General features: G+C 29.9%; 3 protein-coding genes across 3 annotated transcripts; 1 reads left to right on the plus strand and 2 right to left on the minus strand.

Moving 5' to 3' along the window:
- Positions 1-757: 757 nt before the first annotated feature.
- On the minus strand, positions 758-16,108 carry LOC107072896 (Cytochrome P450 312a1). The gene is made up of 13 exons (XM_089179214.1): positions 11,136-16,108; positions 10,731-10,889; positions 10,511-10,620; positions 10,157-10,247; positions 5,790-5,980; positions 2,271-2,365; positions 2,106-2,208; positions 1,916-2,030; positions 1,730-1,845; positions 1,589-1,657; positions 1,311-1,479; positions 1,045-1,224; positions 758-968 (listed from the first exon to the last, which is right to left on the minus strand). The coding sequence occupies exons 2-13, from the start codon at positions 10,882-10,884 to the stop codon at positions 805-807; spliced, it is 1,557 nt and encodes a 518-aa protein (XP_089035340.1). The 5' UTR covers positions 10,885-10,889; positions 11,136-16,108; the 3' UTR covers positions 758-804.
- LOC149030458 (uncharacterized) lies at positions 6,485-8,624 on the plus strand. Its single transcript, XM_089179212.1, has 2 exons — positions 6,485-7,188; positions 7,331-8,624. The coding sequence occupies exon 2, from the start codon at positions 7,332-7,334 to the stop codon at positions 8,622-8,624; it is 1,293 nt and encodes a 430-aa protein (XP_089035338.1). The 5' UTR covers positions 6,485-7,188; position 7,331.
- Positions 16,109-17,183: 1,075 nt separating the features above from the next.
- On the minus strand, positions 17,184-22,869 carry Pep (Protein on ecdysone puffs). Its single transcript, XM_015333196.2, has 10 exons — positions 22,646-22,869; positions 21,738-22,066; positions 21,511-21,651; positions 20,403-20,632; positions 19,403-19,826; positions 19,173-19,331; positions 18,839-19,079; positions 18,244-18,438; positions 17,918-18,108; positions 17,184-17,819 (listed from the first exon to the last, which is right to left on the minus strand). The coding sequence occupies exons 2-10, from the start codon at positions 22,059-22,061 to the stop codon at positions 17,313-17,315; spliced, it is 2,412 nt and encodes an 803-aa protein (XP_015188682.1). The 5' UTR covers positions 22,062-22,066; positions 22,646-22,869; the 3' UTR covers positions 17,184-17,312.
- Between the last annotated feature and the right edge of the window lie 471 nt (positions 22,870-23,340).

Below are 23,340 nucleotides of genomic sequence, written 5' to 3' on the forward strand. Positions count from 1 at the left end.
TCTCTTTTCACCACGTCTTTCGTGTAAGGCCGATTTAAGATCGGAGAAGGTAGAGGAGGAGAAAAAAAGGAACCAAGTAGGAGAATGAGGAAGAGGGAGAAGAAAAAAAGTGACAATAGTACATGAATTAATTTTCTGAATAAATGGACAAGTAAGCGATTAAGTAAGTAAGTAGGTAATTACATGTTTAATTTGCAGCCCGTAGTGGCCTTACAAAAGTTAAAAGAATCCCATGTGGGGGTGACTTATTCCCTATTTCTCAGCATCAATCAATCCACATTACCCCTATCAACGCAAAAATCTCTCGTACTTATGTTTCCACGCCTTCTACTGCGTTAACATTATCACAGGCGATCTTAGTAGTCACATCGTCGGAGGTATGATTCAGTTCGTGAAAATTGGCAGCAGCTAACGTAGATTTACATCTCTTTTAATAATGCTTAGGCGCCTATAGTTTTAATTTACCTTGTTACAAATATCCGCCGATGTGTTTATCCGAGATCTAAGCGCTCCTCCGTCTTTTGCATTCACATGCATATCAGTCAATTATCCAGTTTTACACTTACATTGCATTTACGGGATGGCACACGAGCGAATATCGTGGACGAAGGAAGAAAGGAGTTCTCGCTACGTCACATCGCGGTAGAATATGAAAAAAGATTAGACAATACAGAAAAAAATGAAATTGAAATAACATTATCGTGGCAGAACGTCACAAAAGTTAAGTAATATATCTTATAATAAAATAATATTGGAATTATATGATTTATTTAATGAAAAATACATTCAAAAAAAATTTAGTTCTTATAATTTTATCGGAATAAATTTGACATGAAGTGGTTTCGCTGGTCGCAAAATAATATCTCCCATCAATTTAATGTTATCCAAATCCTCTACTGGCTCTAAATAAAAGTGATGTAATATATGGGCAACCATAAGTTTCATTTCGAACATTGCATATTTTTGACCTAGAAAAAAAGGTAATATTCACATATAAATTTTGTTTAAATTTATCTATAATTTTTTTATGTATAGTATTCTTACCAATGCAGTTTCTTAATCCTGCACTAAATGGAATATAACAGTACGCATTACGTTTACTAATATTTTCTGGTAAAAATCTATCGGGATCGAAAACATCAGGATTGGGCCAAAATTCTGGATTTCGGTGTAAATGAAAGATGTTAATTCGAATGTTAGTACCAGCTGGGATTAAAAATTTTTCTGAAAATGTTATAATTAAGATTATTTCATCAAAATGATAAAATATGAATGCATATATTAGAATGTACGATGATTATGTTACATACTTAACTGCATATCATCAGTTAAATATCGTGCCACAAAATGGACACTTGGGTATAAACGTAGAGATTCTTTTATGCATCTCTCTAAATAGGAAAATTCTTGAACCACCGACATCGTCATTTTGTAATTTTTTTGGTTCATAACACTATTCACTTCTTCTCTTATACGTTCCTATAACATAAATTGTCATTAAAAGAATTCTATATAATTATAACGAATTATAATCTACATCCATAGTTGTTATTAAATATTGTATCTATTATTATGATAAAAACATTACCTGGACGTCTTTGTGTTTGGCAATAAGACTCAAAAGAAAGACCAATGCCATTGCAGTAGTGTCGTGACCCTATGAAGATTTTTTTTATAAATTATTTTCATTTCATCTACATTAGAAATAAATAAAGATATTATACCATACCGCAAACATAAATGTATCCACTTCCTCTCTGATTCCTTCATCATCAATTTGATTTCCATTCCAAGAAGCTGCTATTAGTAAATCTAACATAGCAAGTTTTTTTTTGTATGTCGGATCTACGATAAAAACATTTGATTATTACTTCTATCATGATTATGATTCATGATTACTATATAAGTAAAATACTTTTGATATTCTCCTCGTGTCCTTCGGGAAAAACGTCATTCTCTTCAACCGTTTCGAAAGTTTTTAAATATTTTCCATTTGTTTTTTCGTGAAAAAGTTTTCTCTCTGCAATTATCTAAAATAACAATAATTACTTCCAAAGGTGATATGACTTTTATTAGAAATTAGGTTATAAATATACTACACGTACTTTTTTTGTAAAACCATGCAACGTTTGTAATAGTTCTTCTTGCAATCGTCCTTGTGATGAAAATGCAAATATATTGTCTAATAAATACCAAGGTCTTGAAGCTCTAATAACAATACCAATTTTTGTTTAATATACTTCATATTTAATAAAAAAATTAATAATTACCTTTTTACAATGATATTGAGTATAGCATAAACGGCGTTGCGATATTTAAGCTTTTGTTCGTCATTCACCCGTAAAGAGATACCCATTGCCGTTTCTACAAATAATCATGTTGTTTACAATTATGTCTTTTATGATTATTTATATGGATTATATAACAAGGTTTCCGAACTGGACGATCATGCACATATGCAGCGTTTGTTATCAGACAAATAACTGAAAAATTCATAGAATATAATAAATCAGCATTTTTCTATTTTATAGATTTTGAAAAGGCGTTCGACCGGATACGGTTGGAGGATATAGTGCACCTTCTGTATGATAGACATCTATCAGAATAATCGAATACAAGCAAAGATAGACAACGAATTCACAGAACCAATAAAGGTTAAAAGAGGTACTCGACAGGGTGACTCACTGAATCCCCTACTTTTTAATATTATAATGGATGAAATCCTAAAGAAATTGTGCGGACAAAGAGGATATCGAATGGGGTTCCGAGAGATAAAAATCTTGTGTTACGCCGATGATGCAGTCCTGATAGCGGAAAATGAGGATGACCTGCAAAGGCTCTTGTATACGTTCAACACAGTTGATAAGACACTCGGGATGTCTATATCAACATCAAAGACTAAGTGCATGGCTACATCTAAAACACCTGTAAGATGTAAATTGGTTGTCGATGACAAGATAATGCACCAAGTGATGGAGTTCAATTATTTAGGTATAAAAATTTCGAGCTTCGGTGACAGAATCAGAAGTAAAAGAACAAGCCATCAAGACAACAAGAACAACTCACAATTAAAAAACACCATATTTCGAAACAAACACCTAAGAATAGATGCAAAAGCTCGTATATACGAAACCGCTATAAGGCCTACACTGACATACGCGGCAGAAACAACTGAAATAAAGATAGTTCGCAGAATAGCTGGAAAATCACTATTAGACTACAGGCCCGACCTAAAAAATCGATGGGTCATATGATCCCGCAGGAAACCTATATTAGACGATAGAAGGGCATAAAATAATAATTTTTAGCACTATGCCGTGACTTGTAAGCTGTCCAACTGAGTGCAGGTGAGAATTAAAAAGCACAAAATAACCGGGTGCTTTTTTATCAAATAATTTCTTATGGCATTCTTACCACCTATAGATCCATCGAAAATAATGAGAAAACACGTAGTGCCGTTAAAAAATAGTAGGCCACAAAGTCGGAAAAAATTTTTGATTTTCTGACAAAACCCCGGGTCTATTAGATCATTTGATTATGAACGGCGTTTGTTTCATACAATTTAAATACCTATTCTAAATCTATCTCAGTATTAACATTTTTCAATAATTTTTGATGAAATATACTTCAAATATTGTTATAATTTGTTTATATAGGAAATATTAATAAAAAATAAAAAGTACTACAATTTTATTAAATAATTTTACATATGTTTTATGAGTAAACAATAAAATTGCTGATAGTTGACTTAAACTACACAATATTTATGTGGGAATATATATATTTTTAATTTTATGACTTGCTTATTTAATATTGAAAGTACAATTGAAAATAACTAGTATTGTTAAACCAAAAAGTTGTTATAAAGAATTTTTTTTTGTTACGGAATTCCCAGCAAGAAAAAATAAAAGTAAAGTCTATTGCTGTGTATTTGGTTGTACAAACGTAGCTTGTTGTGATGAAAAAATTAGGTCTTTTACCTTCACGTAAGTATTTTCAACAATTATTTTTTCTGGTTATTATAAATTGTTAAATCAATAAATTTACTTATGCCTATATTGTTTTTGTGTATTGTTATAGCTATTGATTCACCTCGAACTTATTTAAAAAAACAAGTATTCCTAGTCAAAATCTTCCTTTAGGATCATTCAAAGAATGTGCTTGTCCAGTAGATCAAATAGATTCTCGAGAAGAAAGAATACGTAGAAGATTAATTAAATTAGTGGCAGTTAATGATATTGCAATACTGCAACAACATATTTACAAATACCACTTAAACCAGCCTTGTATGAACAACTCATTCCAATTATTCGCCCATTTTTTAATATTCCACCAGTTATTTCATGTGGATTTCCTTTAATATGTGAAGTTTGTAAACAAAAAGCTAAAATACTTGTAATATTACAATCACGAGTTGGTACTTGCCCACACTTAATCACTTGTGCAGCATTTAATACACTTTCGCTACCAACAAAATTTTTATTGCTTGGATTTGTAATATGTTTATCTAATATACACATACACATACATATACAATATGCGTATATATTATATTGTATGTATACTTCGCGTTCGTACTACCCTCCTGAACACTATATGTACGCATTAGAAATGTAAATTAAAAAATAGACAAGTACTTTAATAAATAAAACATTCATTTAATAAATAATATTTATTATTTGATTAATATTAATTTTAAAGTAGAGTTCATTTTACGAAGCAAACAACATAATATAAAAATTATATATATTTATTATTTTTATTACTTTTTTATGAATATGAACTACCAGATTTGTACGGCATTGATTTTTTATAGACGATTCCATTAAATAGAAATAAACTATTAAAACGCCGTACAAAAAAATGTCGTACTCAATATCACCCAAAAGTACATATTTTACATCGATTTTTCGGAAATTTTCCTTCTACAGACCCTTTGACCAAAAATAATTTACGGCATGTGGAAAAATGTTATCTATGCAAGAAATACTTTCAAAATAAATTAATTTTATGTAGTATCAGATCATCCCCCAGACCCGTGGAAAAAGGTGGATTTTAACCGTGGATTTTTCTCCCTTGTTGTATGATTTTTGCACGGCGTTGCGGAATAATCAATTAGAATAGGTATTTAAATTGTATGAAACAAACGCCGTTCATAATCAAATGATCTAATAGACCCGGGGTTTTGTCAGAAAATCAAAAATTTTTTCCGACTTTGTGGCCTACTATTTTTTAACGGCACTACGTGTTTTCTCATTATTTTCGATGGATCTATAGGTGGTAAGAATGCCATAAGAAATTATTTGATAAAAAAGCACCCGGTTATTTTGTGCTTTTTAATTCTCACCTGCACTCAGTTGGACAGCTTACAAGTCACGGCATAGTGCTAAAAATTATTATTTTATGCCCTTCTATCGTCTAATATAGGTTTCCTGCGGGATCATATGACCCATCGATTTTTTAGGTCGGGCCTGTAGTCTATATGGGATAGAGCAAAAATCGAAGACCTCATAAAAGCATGCCAGATCGAGAATATCAACGACTGGATATTAAGCAGAAAAGTTGTGTGGAATGACCACATCACGCGCATGACATATGACCGAATGGTAAAAATATACCGAGATAAGTCACCATCGGAGAGACGAAGCGTTGGAAGACCTCGAAAGCGCTGGAGCGACAGTCTGATTATATAATGTGAGTCGCGATGAAGAACAGGCATTGTGCCTACTTGAAAGAAAGAAGAAGAAGATAATTATTTATGTGTAAAAAAATATTCTTTTTCACTTAGCGCATATTGCATTTAACGTATGTTCGGTCATAAATTCCTCTAGATTCTGAATTATTGAATTTCCCTTTCCATGTTCTTTCACTAATGATACAAGATACTGCGCCTCATTATTTAAAGTAACTATGAAATGTTTAAGAATATTAAAGTGAAAGGGTGGAGTTAACATTTTTCTTCGATGTTGCCATTTGGCTCCTGTTGAGTCAAAGGGTATAACCGGATAAGTATGGGAAATTTGCCCCCGTGACTTTTTTGACTCGCACTTGGGGGATCGATTTGGTGTCGAATAAAAATAATTCACCCCAAATTTTAGCTCTTTTACTCAAACGGTTCTCGAGATTTTCAAAAAAACCTGTTTTTCGATTTTTTTTTTTTTATAGTAAAATTCAACACTAATCAATGATGATTTTTTTTCTAGTTCTTAGGAGTCTAAGACATGAACAAAAAGTATGATCATAATATTTTAACGAAAAGCCGATTTTTGACGGACGAAAGAAAATTAAATTTTTTTTTTTTTAGCTTTTTTAAAATATGTCAGTCACCAAAATTTTTCAGAAAATGTTTTTTATACTCCTCTACACTCAGGAATTTTCTTGAATTTTTTGAAGTGGTGGAACAATATGAAAAAAATTAAAAACTCATTTTTTTCTAAAATCTCAAGTTTTAACTAATTTATATTTTTTTTTCAGTTAAAAAAAAATGTGAAAAATCATTTTTTTACTCAAAATACACAATAACATTACTTATCAAACATTTTCAATCATTTGGTTTCACAATGATTACGTAAAAACTATTTTTTTTTAATACGTTCCGAGATGACGCATTTCAACGCTATATACCGGGATTTTCACTAATCAGCAATCATTTTTTCTAAAGTTTCGCTTTAAAGTTTTCTTTATTTTGCTTTGTTGTTTGCTTACAGTTGTAGCATTACAACCACTTGAATAAATAAATTTTTTCATTGAATCTGTCTGTATATTTCTCAATTCCCTATACTGTAGAAAAAAAATCTAGTATTCAGCTCTTTTCGTTATATTCTATTTTCTGGAAAGGAAAATTCGATTCAGAAACTGAAGGGAAAGTTTAAAAGGGCCATAAAACCATAAACAAACATAAGAATTATCGGGATATATTGGTGCAATAAAAACCCTTTGTGCAGTGTCGGGACTCTTTGAAGAATTTCGGATTCCTATGTAAACATATGCGGTATACCATAAAAGAGATAACATTCCGATGTTCCAGATCAAGTTTCTTTATGCATTGTTTCCACTACCAAAAACTATAGGCTGTACCCATCGGTGGACTATGGGGTGGATCCTTATGATATTGGTCAATAAGATTTATAATCTCCTTCCCTCTCCAAAGAGGTGTAGCTCATTTCTGATATAAATATGTGGAAAGAAGTAAGAAAGTGTCCTTAGTCTTCAATCCTCAGTTAGTCCGTCTGTATCTGTCCTTAGTCAGTCCTTAGTCAGTTATCTTCAGTTTTATATTTCTCTCTCTGTCTGAAAACCTCACAATACATAATTCAAATCTTTATTTCAGAATGGATTTTGATAAAAAATGCATTAATTGTAACAGATATTTGCGAAAAACAGTTGGATATAAAAAAGTTATTATGACAATTGATGAGGCTAATATTGCGACAGAAATAATTGGAAAGAGAGTCTTTATTAATGATACCTTTTGTGGTAAGTGTCGAGTTATTTTAACAAGACCACCTATACTTAAGAACACTGAGGATTCATCTCCAGATCAAGTAAGTATCGAAAGTCAGCCAATTTCATCTCAATCCTCATCCACTACTATTTCATCTGTATCGTCAACTGAAGATCCTTCATATGTTATTGAAGAAAAAATGGAAGAAGAATTAGAATTTGTGGAGTTGGGTTTTCCTCGAATTGTTGCTACTCACAAATACTGTTGCATTTGTGGATCATCATCAAATATCAAATCTGTTCCATTTGAAGCAAGCAAAAAAGTGTTTTTCAAAAGACAACTCCTTATTCCCGAAGGAAATCGGTGTTGTAAAGACCATCTTATAAAAAAGCGGTTCTACGATGAAGACATTAACAATTTTCGAATTTATTCGAACACCAGTGTATTTGAAGTTCGTGATTTGGAAAAATTACTGGGACAGCTCGCTATTGGTACTGACTCGTCCATAATTGATAAAATTGGAGATCACTCGTTTTCAGAAAAACAGTTAGAGGCATTTACTAGTCTTACCTGGGAAAAATTGATAAAACTTCGTGAAAAGTTAACATCGATGAGAAACTCAGTAAATCGTAATATCGTTCAAGCTCTTGTTATTTTTTTATTCAAATTACGAACCGGAAATTCGAATGCAGTAATATCTTCCGTTTTTGGTTTAGTTCGAGAACAAATTGCATCTGACTACTGTGATGAAGTTATATCTTCGTTTGAAAAAGATGTTTTACCTCAGCATTTTGGAATTGATGCTATCAGTAGGGAGACATTACTCACTAATACGTCAAACACTGCTAAAAAATTGTATCAAGTAGAAGATGACCAGTTGATATTCATTTGTGATGGAACATATATTCGTCATGAAAAAAGTGAAACGAATACCAGAGGAAATCATATTCTGGTCAAAAAAAGGTTCCTTTGTGTAAACCATGGTTTCGTTATAGATATGCTTGGGCCATATACAGCTAATATGAACGGTGCTGAAATTATGAGAGTGATCTTAAATGACCCCAATGGTCTGATTAAATTGCTGAAAAAAGATGACATTATTGTGGTTGATCGTGGCTTTCATGATGTGATTGTATGCTTAGAAGAATTAGGGTTCAAAGTGCTAAACGCAATCAGTTGACCACAGATGAATCGAATAAATCCCGTTTCGTTACCAAAATTCGTTGGGTTGTTGAAGCAGTACATGGCAATATTAAACAGAAGTTTAAGCTATTAAATCATAAACTGGATAACAAATTGCTTCCAAAAACTAGTGTTTTTTGTCGAATCGCTTGTTTTTTGCACAATGAATTTGGAACAAGACTTGATTCTGATCTTGATCTTACAGAAAAAATAATTGCTGCCATGAATTCAAAAAAAGATCAAGAGAATACTTTAGCCTTGGAGATAGAAACTAATCGTTGGGCCAGAAGAAAAGTTCCCTTTGCAATAATAACTTCAGAACAATTAACTGACTTTCCAGAATTATCAGAACAAGAACTCAAAATTCTTTTCACTGGATCATATCAAATGTCTCAAGCTGTATCGTATTTAGCTGAGATGATGGATGAAAACGGAATAATCACATTCTATTATTTAAAAATTACACCTAATATTATAAAGTTTGAAGTCAGATCTCGACATATTAATTCGAAGACATATCGTTGTTTTATTGAATATCAGCCAGATAAGAACGATATTTCCGGAATAACTCGATATTGTTGTGATTGTGCGAATGGTAGACGCACTGTTGGATGTTGCTCTCACATTGCTGCTATCATATATTATTTATCTTACGCTCGATATTTGGCGAAAATTGTAAGACCTGCTGAGATCCTGAGTCGCCTGTTCATCGATGAAAAAATTAGTGTTGTAGTGAATGAAGACAGTGATGAAGATTAATATAGTTACATTTTTTATTATAATTTTTATTTTTGTTGCATAAGATTTAGAATAATATCTAACCGTATAAAGAATATATAAGTACTATCTTTAAATGTATTTTCAATAATCAATAACCCTTCTAATTACGTTAGACGGAATATATCTTAATTGTTTTATAATAATCTTTATGTTTATTTCTGGCAAAGTGTATTTTGAGTAAAAAAATAATTTTTCACATTTTTTTTTAACTGAAAAAAAATATAAATTAGTTAAAACTTGGGATTTTAGAAAAAAAATGAGTTTTTAATTTTTTTTATATTGTTCCACCACTTCAAAAAATTCAAGAAAATTCCTGAGTGTAGAGGAGTATAAAAGACATTTTCTGAAAAATTTTGGTGACTGACATATTTCAAAAAAGCTAAAAAAAAAAAATTTAATTTTCTCTCGTCGGTCAAAAATCGGCTTTTCGTTAAAATATTATGATCATATTTTTTGTTCATGTCTTAGACTCCTAAGAACTAAAAAAAAATCATCATTGATTAGTTTTGAATTTTACTATAAAAAAAAAAATAAAATCGAAAAAAACAGGTTTTTTTGAAAATTTCGAGAACCGTTTGAGTAAAAGAGTTAAAATTTGGGGTCAATTATTTTTATTCGACACCAAATCGATCCCCCAAGTGCGAGTCAAAAAAGCCACGGGGGCAAATTTCCCATACTTATCCGGCTATACCCTTTAATTTTAAATATAATTTATTAAATTTAACACATTTTTTTTCTGAAATTGTTTACTTGTACTTGTTATCAATCCGGTTGATAGCCATGGTTTTAAGAATTTGTAAACTATACTTTTTTGTATGTTCCTGGGATTCTTTATTAGTACCTTTGGTTAAAATATATGTTTATATTGATTTTAAATAATAACAAATGTAATATTTACTTTTAACATGTAATAGACAATAAAAATGGATTATTTCTTAATTATAATTTATCGTTAAGTGAAATGGCTGAAAATAAAATAACATTAATTACAAAATTTTAATTTATAAATTTAAAAACAATCATTTAACTCATCGTGATACGTTTAGTAATAAGAATAGAGGCTAAAAAATATTTTAACGTTGCTCTCATCTTCTAATCATTTACCTCAATATCTTCTGGATGAAGTAAAATTACCGTTGAGATAAAAAACGCCCATATTTTGTAAATTGGATAATATTCCTTGTCCGTTTTACAAACAAGTTCAAAAATGTTATCTAAAGTGTGAAAAAAATATCTTTTTTAAATGAGGATTACTACATCGTATAGGAATTACAATAGAAAAATAATTTTTTAGGAGAAAATTTTTACTTTTTGTAAAAATTACCTCTTTTAACTTGAAAATAAAGCAAATTTCCTATAATGGGATATGCTTTTGGTCCCGGAAGTGCTTCAACGATTTTTGTTACTCTTCGGTATTTTATAGAGCAGTGTAATAAAAATAATAATGAAACCAATCCCAAGAAGACCGTGAAAAACATTACGTCTGTTGAATAAAAGATATTAATAGATGTAACCTATTTAAATTATTTATGTAATCGTATTCAGAGATGATACAAGAAAAACAAATAAGTACAATGGTACAACCCAATTAAAAAGTATATTTATCTCACTGATCAAATGTACGACGTAGTTAGATTAAAAAATAATTAAATATAAACACTTATTTATTTAATTGACGGCAATGGAATATTAAATTGCAATCCAAGCGACGCAACTAAGAAGAGCTCACCTTTCAAATTATATAAGTTTTGGAATATTATCTTTGAAAGGAATGACTCTACAGATCTGTCTGCTAGGTCAGTCGCTAAAGAACTGAGAGGTCGTTTTCATAATCCTCAACATGAGCATGATTAGTGGACCGCATTTAATGATAAGTACTAGATTACAATATTTTTAAAAACTATCTAACAAGACAACATTATTTAAACTTTTTAAAAATGCACAGTGGCGTATTAAGCGGTTGCGTATCACTTTGAAATATCAAAGAGCCCTGAAACGATCTCGAGGTTTTCCCGAATTTCCTTTTATAATGGGTCTTAGAAAATTACCTTTTTCTACAAAATTTAGTTATTGTATTATGATATAATTTTTTTATTCATTTTTCTATTTTTTTAATATTTTAATAAGAGTTTTATGAAATTTATTTTCTAACTTCAGTTTAAAAGAGCCTGAAATTTTCACAGTTTGAGAACTTTTATTGCTGCAAATACAGATTACATGATGTCCAAATTAAAATGTAGAACAGAAATTAATATCTTTTCCTAACATTTTTATCTCAAGCTGATAATGTAGAAACCAAACATGACTACTTAAAATTTTTCGAATGATGTTTTACGTGTAACGTAATTATTTTCATTAATTGAAGAATATTATTTTTAATCAATTTTCGTTTTTATCAATGATAATTATATCATAAACTAATAAAAATTGGGTAACTAAAATAAATACATTTACTATTATCAGTAAGTGTATTTATTTTATTAATTTACACACTGGTAAATAAACTAAAAGAAGGGTAGAGAGTCAAAGCTTCCATTAATATAATTATATATATATATATATCTATAAGTCGGAATTTATTTATATATTTCGGGTTTTAAATTTTCTTAATCAACTTGCATCAGCAAGCGAAATCATTTGGGAGCTTAAACATTAATCGACTGTGAAAGTTTCTTACTAGTTTTGCATATTTAGGGCTGCAGATCAAATAAATTAATGAATGAAAGAAAACGACTATATTGGAATGATATTTTATTATAAAGAGAATTGCATAGGTCATTTGTCGGGCTGAATAATCTATAAAATTTTCTGAAGGGAGAGTGGGAATTTAATAGTTGAAAGAATTTTTTCTTAAGAAAGTTTTTTTACGAGATTTGAAGGTCAACTTTATTTTTTTAAATGAAATAATTTATATTGGTTACCGTTTTGCACTAGCCGACATTAAAACAATTTAAACACACATTAGTGAAGGTCGTTCAAAGTCAGTTGTGAAGGTAGTATTTCATTCATTCATTAGTTTTTACATTGCAGATAATATTCGAGATTACAGCCACTTATGTTTATTCAAAGTTACAATTTTCATACCGTTAAAAGGCCTACTTATTTTATCATTTGCTGATATCTTAATAATAGCAATTTTAGCGATATGAATAAAACACGGTTGCACCACACAAAGCATTATTAGTAATAATTTTAATCTATTTATAACTATGAAATAGAAAAAAATAATTAATAATTATTTACATTATTACCCAGTGAACACAATTACGTCAAAATGACGTCAAAATGATATTGCGCTATGTCAGGATTTACGTAAGATATAAGTCAGATATGAGTCACATGTAAATCATTATTTCACACTTATTGACGTAAGACTTTTACGTAATAAATATGACAAAAAAAAAACAAAAAAGCAATGATGTCATACATATGTCTAGTATACTATATTACTAGTATATGACGTATAAATTTTTTTTCCCGGGATTTGAACTCAGGAACAGTACACATGAAAGATTGTCTCTGAATATCTTTTGAACGATTAATTTAATCGCCAAAACATAAGACACCATTTTTATAGAGCAGTTAATTTCCTACAAAAATTTGTATTGTGCACTTTTTAATAGTCATTTATTGTCGAGTTATAAAATTCATAAACAAAAATGAAATTTGTCTAAAAATCATCAAATTTAAATCTTCAATATCATCCAAATGGTGAGGTTTACGGAAAAAATATAAGATACCTTTTTTGTAGAGCATTAAATTTCCTACAAAATTTCTATAGAATATTTTTCTGTACAATCAATAAATAATGAGGTATGAATTTTATTCTATTAGACTGAGAAAAAAAATAAAAAACTGCGATACGGAGGATCTTCCTATTAAAATTAAGAGCTCATATTTGGTGAGAATTGTTTTAAGGTGTCTAGCAACCCATTTTTCCGTGGCACTTGAAAAAAAAAAGACTTTTTTTATATATTTTTTTATATATTTTTTTATATATATATTATATATATATATATATATATATATATATACGCATAAATATAATGATGGGATTATAAAGTCACATTAATGTCATTTTTACGTCAGAACATATGACTTAATATTGAGGTCATAAATAAAGTCGCCATTACGTCATGTGTACAAAAAAAATTTGAAGATTACTGTATGACATACGTATGACATCATTTTAAGGTCTTGTGTTCACTGGGTATGATTTCTCCGTTATAGAAATTGCAAGCTTTAGAAAAATCTTTGAATTGCTGGATAATCGAAAAGTCTAATACGCGATGTATTGAAAATATTATAATATAAAATAAAAAGTATAATGTGAAATTACGTATTTATATATTCTTAGATCAATAATAATACAGGTAGCCCTCCTATAACACAGTAGATAGGTTCTTAGAAAATACCGTGTTTTGTGAAACCGTGTTGTATGAGACCCAAAGCTATGAGTCAAAAACTTTGGTTTGCAAACCATGGAGATGAAAATAAATACTTTCCGTAACACTATATCTTTAAAACAACAAGCCTCGCCGCTGCTGTAGAAGTACAGTGTTGTACAAAGGTTTTTTGAAAGGAAACCGTGTTATAGGAGAGCTACTTGTACTTTGACTAATTTAAATAGGCACGCAAGATCAATAATACTATTGTATTTATGTAATGAAATGTTTCTTAACCGACTACATGTTACAGAACAATAAATATAAAAGTAACAAAAGTAAAATATTATTTACATTACATTTCACTCCGCAGGCATTAAGGTATATTATTATCAAAATAAAAATATGTGAATATAATATATACTTATTTATAAAAATACTCAATATAGATGAATTATCGAAATTCTAAAAGATAATTTATATAGTTACTAGCACAAGTATGCTTTTCATAGTCGGTATTAAAGCCAGGTAATAATTCTTAAATTAAAATAATATTAAAATTATTGTCTTATTTTATTGAAAATGGAATATAGAAAATTTCAGTTGTTATTACTTTATCGGAATAAATTTGACATGAAGCATTTTCGCTGGTCATAAAATAATATTTTCTGTCATTTTAATGTCATCCAATTCCTCTATTGGTTCTAAATAAAAGTTATGTAATAGGTGGGCAATCATTAGTTTTTTTTTAAACATTACATCCTTTTTTTAGAGAAACAATATAATACAGTATATAATAACGTTATTGAAATATTAAAATATTGCTTAATATTTTTGTTTTGGAGATTACTGTTTATGAATTTAATATTATTTTTAAAAAAAATAGCGGGGGGATAGAAAACTACAAACATTTGCATTAAAAAGTTATAAAATCCTTTCAAAAGTCTCTATTTGAGTATTTTTAGAGTCACTGATTATGAATTTAATATTATTTATTTGAAAATCACATAGAAACATAAACTCGAAAATAATATAAATGATACTATTCCTGAATGAAATATTATATTTTCTTAAAATTTCTGTATTTCTTAATACTTTGGTATTAGAGAATCCTTTGAAGCAAGCCAAGCTCAAGAGAATAGGGCTTCCTATTGGTGTGTATTTGTAGTTCAGAAAAACAATAGAACCCTGCCAGGTTTTATTGGGGATATATCTCGTCCTTAATCTTGTGGAGTATGTTTGATATATGACGTTGTGAAAAATCATTATAAAATGATCTTATGATTGTATCGCCTTGTAATATTGATGGTCATTTTATTAGGTCGAATCATAAATAACTTCCGTTTTTTATGAGACAAAGATGGTGTTTCTGTCACTAATAAGTGCAGGGCACTTTTCATGGTGTTTTTTTGTATTCTTTGTATCTGTTGAACGTATCTATTGAATTTTACTCCAATATTGCCTTTAAAAGGTTCGTCAAAGTTGGAAAAACGTCCTGCACTCGGTTCGTCTTTTAAGGTTCGTATCTCTAGAACGGAATGTTACAAACCAATTTCTGACTGCCCTATCAGTTATCAATCCTGCACCGTATACGCTGCATATTTTTTCAGCAACCACTTTAGTGCTATCGCCTTGTTTAAACTCCTAAAGCATTACATGTCGAATATGCACTTTTTACTATCCATTTCAGAAGTTAAGAAAAATGGTTAAATATAACATTGACTACATAAAAAAGTTGACAGAAGACTAACTGAATCCTCATCTATACAGTGATATCAACAATTCGTTTGTTTTGGTGACTTATAGTAGGTAAATACGAAAAATAGATTCTACATAGACGCATCGGAAGTTACTTATGACTCGACCTAATAAATATATATTGTTATTATCAGTTATATTAAAATAGTCTATTCCAGTTACAATAACTATAGCGTTACGATGTCTACTAAACATAACTTTTTATGGGTGATTTTTGCAAAGTTTCTTCTATTTCTCTATCTTCCCGTAGTGAGATTAGGAAACCGATATTGCGTACAGTGTCCATAGAATTTGTATGGCGCAACTTAAACGTTGTCGGGCCAATGATTGTGTGTGATATTCGATTTATCTGAAAATTTTAACTTTTCGTTTCATAATTTATTTTGTAATATTAACAAAATGATTTATTCAATTAATTATTTAGTTGCGCGTTTCGATTGTGGTTTAAATTTTATTAATTTAAATTTATTTTATTTATTGCGGTATTAAATTCATATAAATAATTCAAGACACATTCAATCGATTCTAATTAATTGTTCAAATGATTATTTATGAATATTATATCTTGTTTAAATTTACGCTACTATTATATCTTTTTTTTTCTAATGAATAATTACAAATTTTCGATGAACTTTGCATATTTAGAGCTATAATGCAAACGGGTTAATAAAGAAAAAAAATGACATTAGTGGAATGACATTTTATTATATAGAAGATTGCATAATTGAATAGTAAGTAATACAATTCCTTAATGTAATGTAAATATTTTCATTCTTTTAATTTCTCATATGATATATGTATACGCGAATGAAGTTAAAAATGAAAAATAGTAAAAAATTATTTACATTTCCTATCAAATCTACAGATATTCATACGCATCATTATCGAATAATACATCAATTTCAAGTATTATTTTGTTCTTGGCAAAAATGAATAGTTTTCACACATAAACAAATAAATTCACAAGAATATTGTAGTTTATATAAATTATAAATAATTACGAAATTATATATATTAATTGTTTTATACGATTATTCACACAAATTATTTTTTCTATAGCATTATAGTGAACAAATGAATCATACATCCAAACTATATTACAGTCGTTTAAGAATGTTAATAGAAAAAAAGATCATCTTACATTACACACAACATACAGTACAAACTCCAAACTTGTAAGTTTTTTCTTTTCAAGCATTATAGTAATAATCTGTACTACAGTATGTGTATATATATATATATATATATATATATATACTTTTTTTTGTGTATTTCACTTTTTCGATTTCAAACATTTAATAGATACTTGTTATACAATAAAAATGATGATAAAGATAATCCCCTTGCGCATCTAAAGTAAAAGAATAAGATCACGCTAGTTCCTGTTTGTAAGAATAGGCAACTAAAAAAGAAATTAATAATAATATTTATACTTTTGTAATAATACATATGAGACTATGAAGAAACAATAGCAATGTCTTAAGATTGATAGATAATCGATAAGTATATAATATTATATCAGAATAAGATACAGTTGAGAGATTAGTTGACATTCCACATCGTGTAAAATTCAAAATCTTACAAATAGCCTTGTTCAGTGTACGTTGCTAGCAATAATAAGTTGTAAAAGTATATATTTTTTAATTCCCATAAAATACGTTTGACGTTCTTATCTTTTGTTTGTTTTTTTCATTTTTATTCCTAATAATACATTTTTCAGAGAAATCGATTATTCAAAAATACATTGGTATATTCCAATTATTTTATCGTCGAGATCTTCGTGCACGTGGCCCACCTCCTCCGCGTCCACGAGAATATCCTCGTCCACGTGGAGATTTATTCATTTGTGGAGTATGTGGCGCTACTTCAACGGGAACCGGTGTTGTAATTTTTTCAAGCTCTGTATGCTCTTTCTCATCACCTTCGTCTATTAAATTTCCTAATTCCAGATGATCATTATCATTGTCTACATCTAACCACATTTTTTCCCCAGACGTTTTCTTTTCTTGTTCGTTAGAGACATTTTCTGAAGTTTTTTCATTAATCCCACCAGCTTCATTATTCTCATCTTCTTCTGATTCCGCGTCAGCTTCTAACGGATCATACTTTTCATCGCCATCGGTTTTCTTCTGACCAGAGGGACTTTCATTACTATTATCTGGTATTTCTTTAGCTTCTCCGTTATCTTCACCTTCGGAATGAGTTACTTTACGACGTTTCCAATTACCTTCATATTCCTCACTATTTTGTGATAAATTTTCTCTTTTAGACTGTAACATAAACATTGCGAATGTGGCGACATTAATAAAAAATGTATCGTGAAAAGAAATGATATAATTTTAATTATAATCCAAGTTGTGTAACTTACCTCTATATCCTCAGTTTCTTTATTTTCTGTATTTGAATTAGTTCCTGTAAGGTTAAGGGATTTTACTTCTTGCACGAAATTTCTGTAATGAGTAATACTGCGAAGATGTGCATTCATGTCTTCGGGTAATAACATAAATCTTCGACATTTTTCACAATAATATCCTTGTATCTCCTTTACTAAAGATTTGCCTGTGAAAATAAAAGATATTGTATTGATTTAATTAACTGAACAATTAATATTATACATCGTATAACAAATATATGTTAACAAAAAAACATAACTGTATTATTAATTACATTCAATGTTATCACAATTGATTTTACCTATGGATACTTGATTTTGACGACAATATCTGTAAGAAGGTATTTTGAATTTATTGTCTTTTAAATTTTCCGAAATGTCTGTAATAAATTCAAATTCTCCGGATTCTTCTTCTTTTTCACTTTTTTGATCAGGACCAACATCTTTTTCTTCATCTTCGGCAGTACGAACTTCAGCCTCACCTTTTCCAAGTTTTTCTGTAATTATTGATTATCGTAAATGACAACTTTTCTTTAAGTAGTTAAAGAATGAAGAATAATCTACTAAGAAAATCTTTAAGTAGTTAAAGAAAGAAGAAACTTGAAGTTAAATCGTTGCGCTACGATTTAACTTCACGGTTGTGGTTCTGTGCGCTACAATATTGCACTTTTTTGAAACAATATCACTGAGTTTACTATTATTTTCCATTTTACAATATTGGTTGATATAATGAAAATAATATAAATCTATTTACCACGTGTTCACCACGCCTATTCGACGTGGTGTACACGTCGCTCGCAGTTTTGAAACAAAAGCATCTCGACGTGCGTGGCACGTCTTTATAGCGCAATAATTAATATATTATTATAATTTTGATTTAACCACTTTTTAAACTACCTTTCTTTTTATTTTTTCGGTGTTCTTCACATTGTACGGCATTTTTCATATGAGCAGGAGTTAAACAATGCTCATCATACTCTATACGAGATGGGAACTCTTTTAGACATGGAAAACAACGTGGATGCAAAAATGTTTTCAATTGTTGATGCTTTTCGCTTTTACGATGCGTTGACAAAGTTCCATAAAAATTCAAATCACACATTGTACAATATTCTCTTATATTGAGATCTACGGGAATCTAAAATTATACATAAAAAAACAATTAGATACATATTATACTCTTAAGAAATTATTTGCTTTTTTACACTTATTATATAGAAATATAATAAACCTTTTTTCCTCGACGTTTACAATTATTTAAACTCAGTCCACGTTGTTCTTCCGCTACTCTTAACTCATGTCTCATTAAATCAACTTTTAATTTATATGATTCATCTAATTTTTCCATCATTAATTGATGCGCGCGTCCTCGTAAATGATTTTCAAAAGACTGTGTGTAAAAAAATGTACCATTAGTATTATATATTTATAGATAATAAGATATAATTTATAAGTACATACATAACCGTCCCACATATGTTTGTTGCATATATAACAGAACATATGGCTCATCGGCACCTCGGCGTAACGGCTTTCAGCATGCCTTGCTTCAGATTTTTTTCCAGTTGCTTTATTAGAATCCTTGTCTGCGGTTGTAGCATTTGCTTCTTTAGACGTATCTTCTGTAGCAACAGCAGCGGCATTAGTATCAGCGGTATGAGTAGTAGTAGTTGTAGTAGTAGTAGTAGTAGTAGTAGTAGTAGAAGTCGCAGTAGTAGTTGAAGATTTCTCCAATTTCTTTTCTTCTTCCTCTTCTACTTTTTGTACTTTTTCATGTAGAACTTCTGAATCTACCTCATTTGTCTTCTCAGTTTTAACTTCTTCTACTTCGTTCTTTTCATCTTTCCAGTCACGTTTCTTATCCACAGATTCTTCCATATGTTCACTAATTCAAAGATAAATATATGTCTTTTATTGGAATACATTATTATTATAAGTATATATATATATTATTTTGAAATAAGTAAATCATATTAGGAAAATCTAAATGTCTACTACAGACATTACAATTTAAAATATTAACATTTAATCAATTATCCAGTAATATTATATACATAAGATATGTATGTAAAACTTAGAAAATTGATTGGGCAGAAGATTTCTCACACTTCTCATAACACCAAATCACATTAGTAATTTTTACTTGTCGAAATATAATGGACTAGTACACTAGATGGTGTTTTTAGACATTTTTTTAGAGGGCATGTGAGAATAAATCGATATGTGTATAAATTTTCAATGTAGTGTATATGTATAGTCAATATTGAAAAGTAAATGCTCACTAAGTATCACTTATATTTTGGAATAAATATGATACAATTTAATGACAGAAAAGAGAAAAGAAGTAGTGTTGACTGTATTATAAACAGTAATACCAAGAAACATCATACATACAAAGATAGGTGACAGAATGAGACTTACTGAAGTTTGAAGAAACTATTCGCAATCACCAGGAGCTTACCTTTTAACAACAGGTGCTTCTGCTTTTTCATTATCAGAGGTCTTATTGTCCTGCTGTTCCTTTTTGGCAGCCTGATTTTGTTTAGAGGCAGGAATTGGTTTAGAAGATTTATCGTTGCGATGTTGATTTTGGTTTCCATTCATACGTTGATTGCCAGACTGGGGTGCACGAGATTGTTGTGCAGATGGGCCACGTCGCCCAGCAGGGCCATCTCGGGCTCGATTGCCCATCTAGTTATGTGGGTCAAATGACCAAACCATCATGAGAAGTATCTGATAAAATTTCGATTCTTCTCAAGTCGAATTAGGTTCTAGGAACCAATGGGCACTTGAGGGAGAAAAATTTTCTATTCGATATGGAAGCAGGACATATATGACCAAACAACGAAGGTCATTAATTCCACTCAAAGGTGGAAGGGAAAGGAAAATCATAGCACGTAGTTTGAAGATTGCTACATATAGCAAATAGTTTTATTTTGTATCTGCAATGATCATTATGATCATGCTTATGATATTTATAAAACTACTTTTGTCCTCCAAAAGAAATTTACCATAGGAACGAAGAAGACTTTTAATTCCCACATGCGTGCAATTGTTTTAAAAATATCTGTGCTATCGACTTTACTTCAGACGATAGACAGAAGACAGAATATTGGTGAACCAAGTCGATGAAAAATAATGCCCATATATTATCAATTTGTACCTCAACATTGTTGTTTTAATTTCCATATAAGAAATGGAAAGAGATCTTTGAAATCAATATCTATATCGGCAGAGATTTATAATAATATTGTATATTGTGATGATTTATTCCCTTTGAAAATCATAGGATACAAACTTTATCAAATGATAACAATTGTTTATATCTTTGTGATTCATAGAATATTTTTGATTGAATACCTAAATTGTCAATCAAGTAACTGATATGTGGAAGACGAATTTTAAGTATTGGAATATGTTTCTAACATAGTAAAGAAAGAAAGAAAGAAAGAAAAAAAGGAAGTGTGGACTAAAATTTGCCCATTTTTAACTTCCACTTTAAAATTCACTAAACATTTTTAAAAGGCTTGCGCCTGCTTTTCAAAACAAAATACTGAATAGTTGCATACCTTGTATGGTTGAGGTCGTTGATTCTTGACTGGGTGTCTTACTGGACGATCATTAAATCGTCCAGAAGAAAAATTCTGTTGATTTGGAAAATTAGGTCCTGGTCCAGAAAAATTATTTCCAAGGCTAAGTAAAGATGGTACCTTTTGAAGGGAAGTACAATTATTTTAATATATCTTCAGGAAATTATATAAAATATATATATATATTTTGTATTAAGAAAACTTACTTGTGGTTGAGTTTCTTGTTGAGTACGTAACAAATTCGAAAGAAGATTACTAGCTATTGCTAACTGAGCTTGCGGAGAAGCTAAAGATATATTATTATTTGGAGTAGGTAAAATTCCTCTTCCAGGCATCATTCCTCCTTCCCAAGGATTCATACCGCTATTTCCTCCACCTCCACCCATACCTCCACCCATATTACTTCCCATTCCACCACCTCCTCCTCCTCCAATATTACCAGGCCTACCTCCACCTCCTCCACTGTTCCCACGATTATTAAAATTTCGATTCCCGTAGGTATCGCGTTTTAATCCACGATTAAAAGACATGATTGCTACAAGACAAATAACATATTATTATTAACAATTTTTTTTGTAAATGATTATGGCTATAGTATTTTACATTATTAGATGCTCGATCAATACAATTATAATGTTCTGTGTATTTTATATTAATGAATATAAGAATCATTAAAAAATCATTAATTTAATATATCGGAACTCTTGAAACTAAATATATTAATGTAATAATATATTTAGTATAAAAATATAAAATCTTTTGCAGTATTGGGTTACACATGTACATATAGATATATATCATAGAAATCCAATAAATAGAAATAAATTTGTATTAAAATCTTAATAATATTAATAATTAATTTAAAAAATTGAAGATATCGCCTCATATTTAATTCACGCAGATTATTTGAAAACAGAATGCCGTTAGAAATGTATAAATTCATCGCAAGCGTCCTTACTAATAGATATACATGTATATGTACATATATACACTATTCTTTCGAAATAAGAGAATCCATATAATATTACTTTGGATTCTTTTAATATTATTTTTATGTAAAAAATATTTTCTGCAACTAGATAAAATAAAGAAATATCGTTAATATTGTACATACCAAATTATACTTGGGCGTGGAATAGGAAAGTGAATATACCCAAGCCTAAGAAGAAATGGAATTGCTAAAGCAGGGCTGCCAACCAGTGAAGTCAGATCGTAGACAGTTTTGTTTGTCTGATCGACACAGTGCTGTAAAATTATCGGGTTCTCAGTAAAATTATCGTACGCACAGAAAAATCAGATCCGATTTTCAGAAATTCCAGATTTTAGGATGATTTTAGGATTTTAAATACTGCAAAAAAAAGTAAAAATGTATATCTTAGCAAACTTGATGACCTTTTTTTTTGTCTTTGGTTCGTTATGTTTGCTTTTCGCTTTTTTCGCCCTTTTTCGTCCTTTTTCCTGACTATCTGGCTATTGTATGGCTTCTATGGCTATGTGACTATATGGCTAAGAATATGGCTGTAGCCAATCAAAAAATTACTTTTTCGAACTTTTCGATACATAAATAACTGAGTGCGTAGAGTGCGCTGCAACCGAATCGCGTTACAAAAACAAAATCAAGACATATCGAAAATTATATTTAAATATCGAATAATCGTTAATTATCGTACAAGTTGGATTTTGGATCGTACAATGCTTCAAATTGTACGTATACGATAATTATCGTACGAATGGGATCACTCGTAGAACATTTCTACCCCTTCTCTCGAGCCCAACTTCGGTTACACTCGACTTCTTTCGACATCCCAA

The sequence above is a fragment of the Polistes dominula genome, unplaced genomic scaffold, assembly GCF_049000335.1.
Source record: "Polistes dominula isolate Pdom_NZ unplaced genomic scaffold, Pdom_raw_medaka contig_37, whole genome shotgun sequence".
Classification (NCBI taxonomy): domain Eukaryota; kingdom Metazoa; phylum Arthropoda; class Insecta; order Hymenoptera; family Vespidae; genus Polistes; species Polistes dominula.

Excerpts from the sequence above, each read along its gene's own strand:
- LOC149030458 (XM_089179212.1), top strand. The coding sequence starts at position 7,332 with ATGGATTTTGATAAAAAATGCATTAATTGTAACAGATATTTGCGAAAA.
- LOC107072896 (XM_089179214.1), bottom strand. The coding sequence starts at position 10,884 with ATGTTTTTCACGGTCTTCTTGGGATTGGTTTCATTATTATTTTTATTA. Across the intron at positions 2,209-2,270 it reads CTCAATATCATTGTAAAAAG|AGCTTCAAGACCTTGGTATT; the intron begins GTAATTATTAAT and ends TATTGTTATTAG. Across the intron at positions 969-1,044 it reads AGGATTAAGAAACTGCATTG|GTCAAAAATATGCAATGTTC; the intron begins GTAAGAATACTA and ends CTTTTTTTCTAG.
- Pep (XM_015333196.2), bottom strand. The coding sequence starts at position 22,061 with ATGTCTTTTAATCGTGGATTAAAACGCGATACCTACGGGAATCGAAAT. Across the intron at positions 18,439-18,838 it reads CCGAAAAAATAAAAAGAAAG|AAAAACTTGGAAAAGGTGAG; the intron begins GTAGTTTAAAAA and ends CAATAATTACAG. Across the intron at positions 17,820-17,917 it reads AAGAAACTGAGGATATAGAG|TCTAAAAGAGAAAATTTATC; the intron begins GTAAGTTACACA and ends TTTATGTTACAG.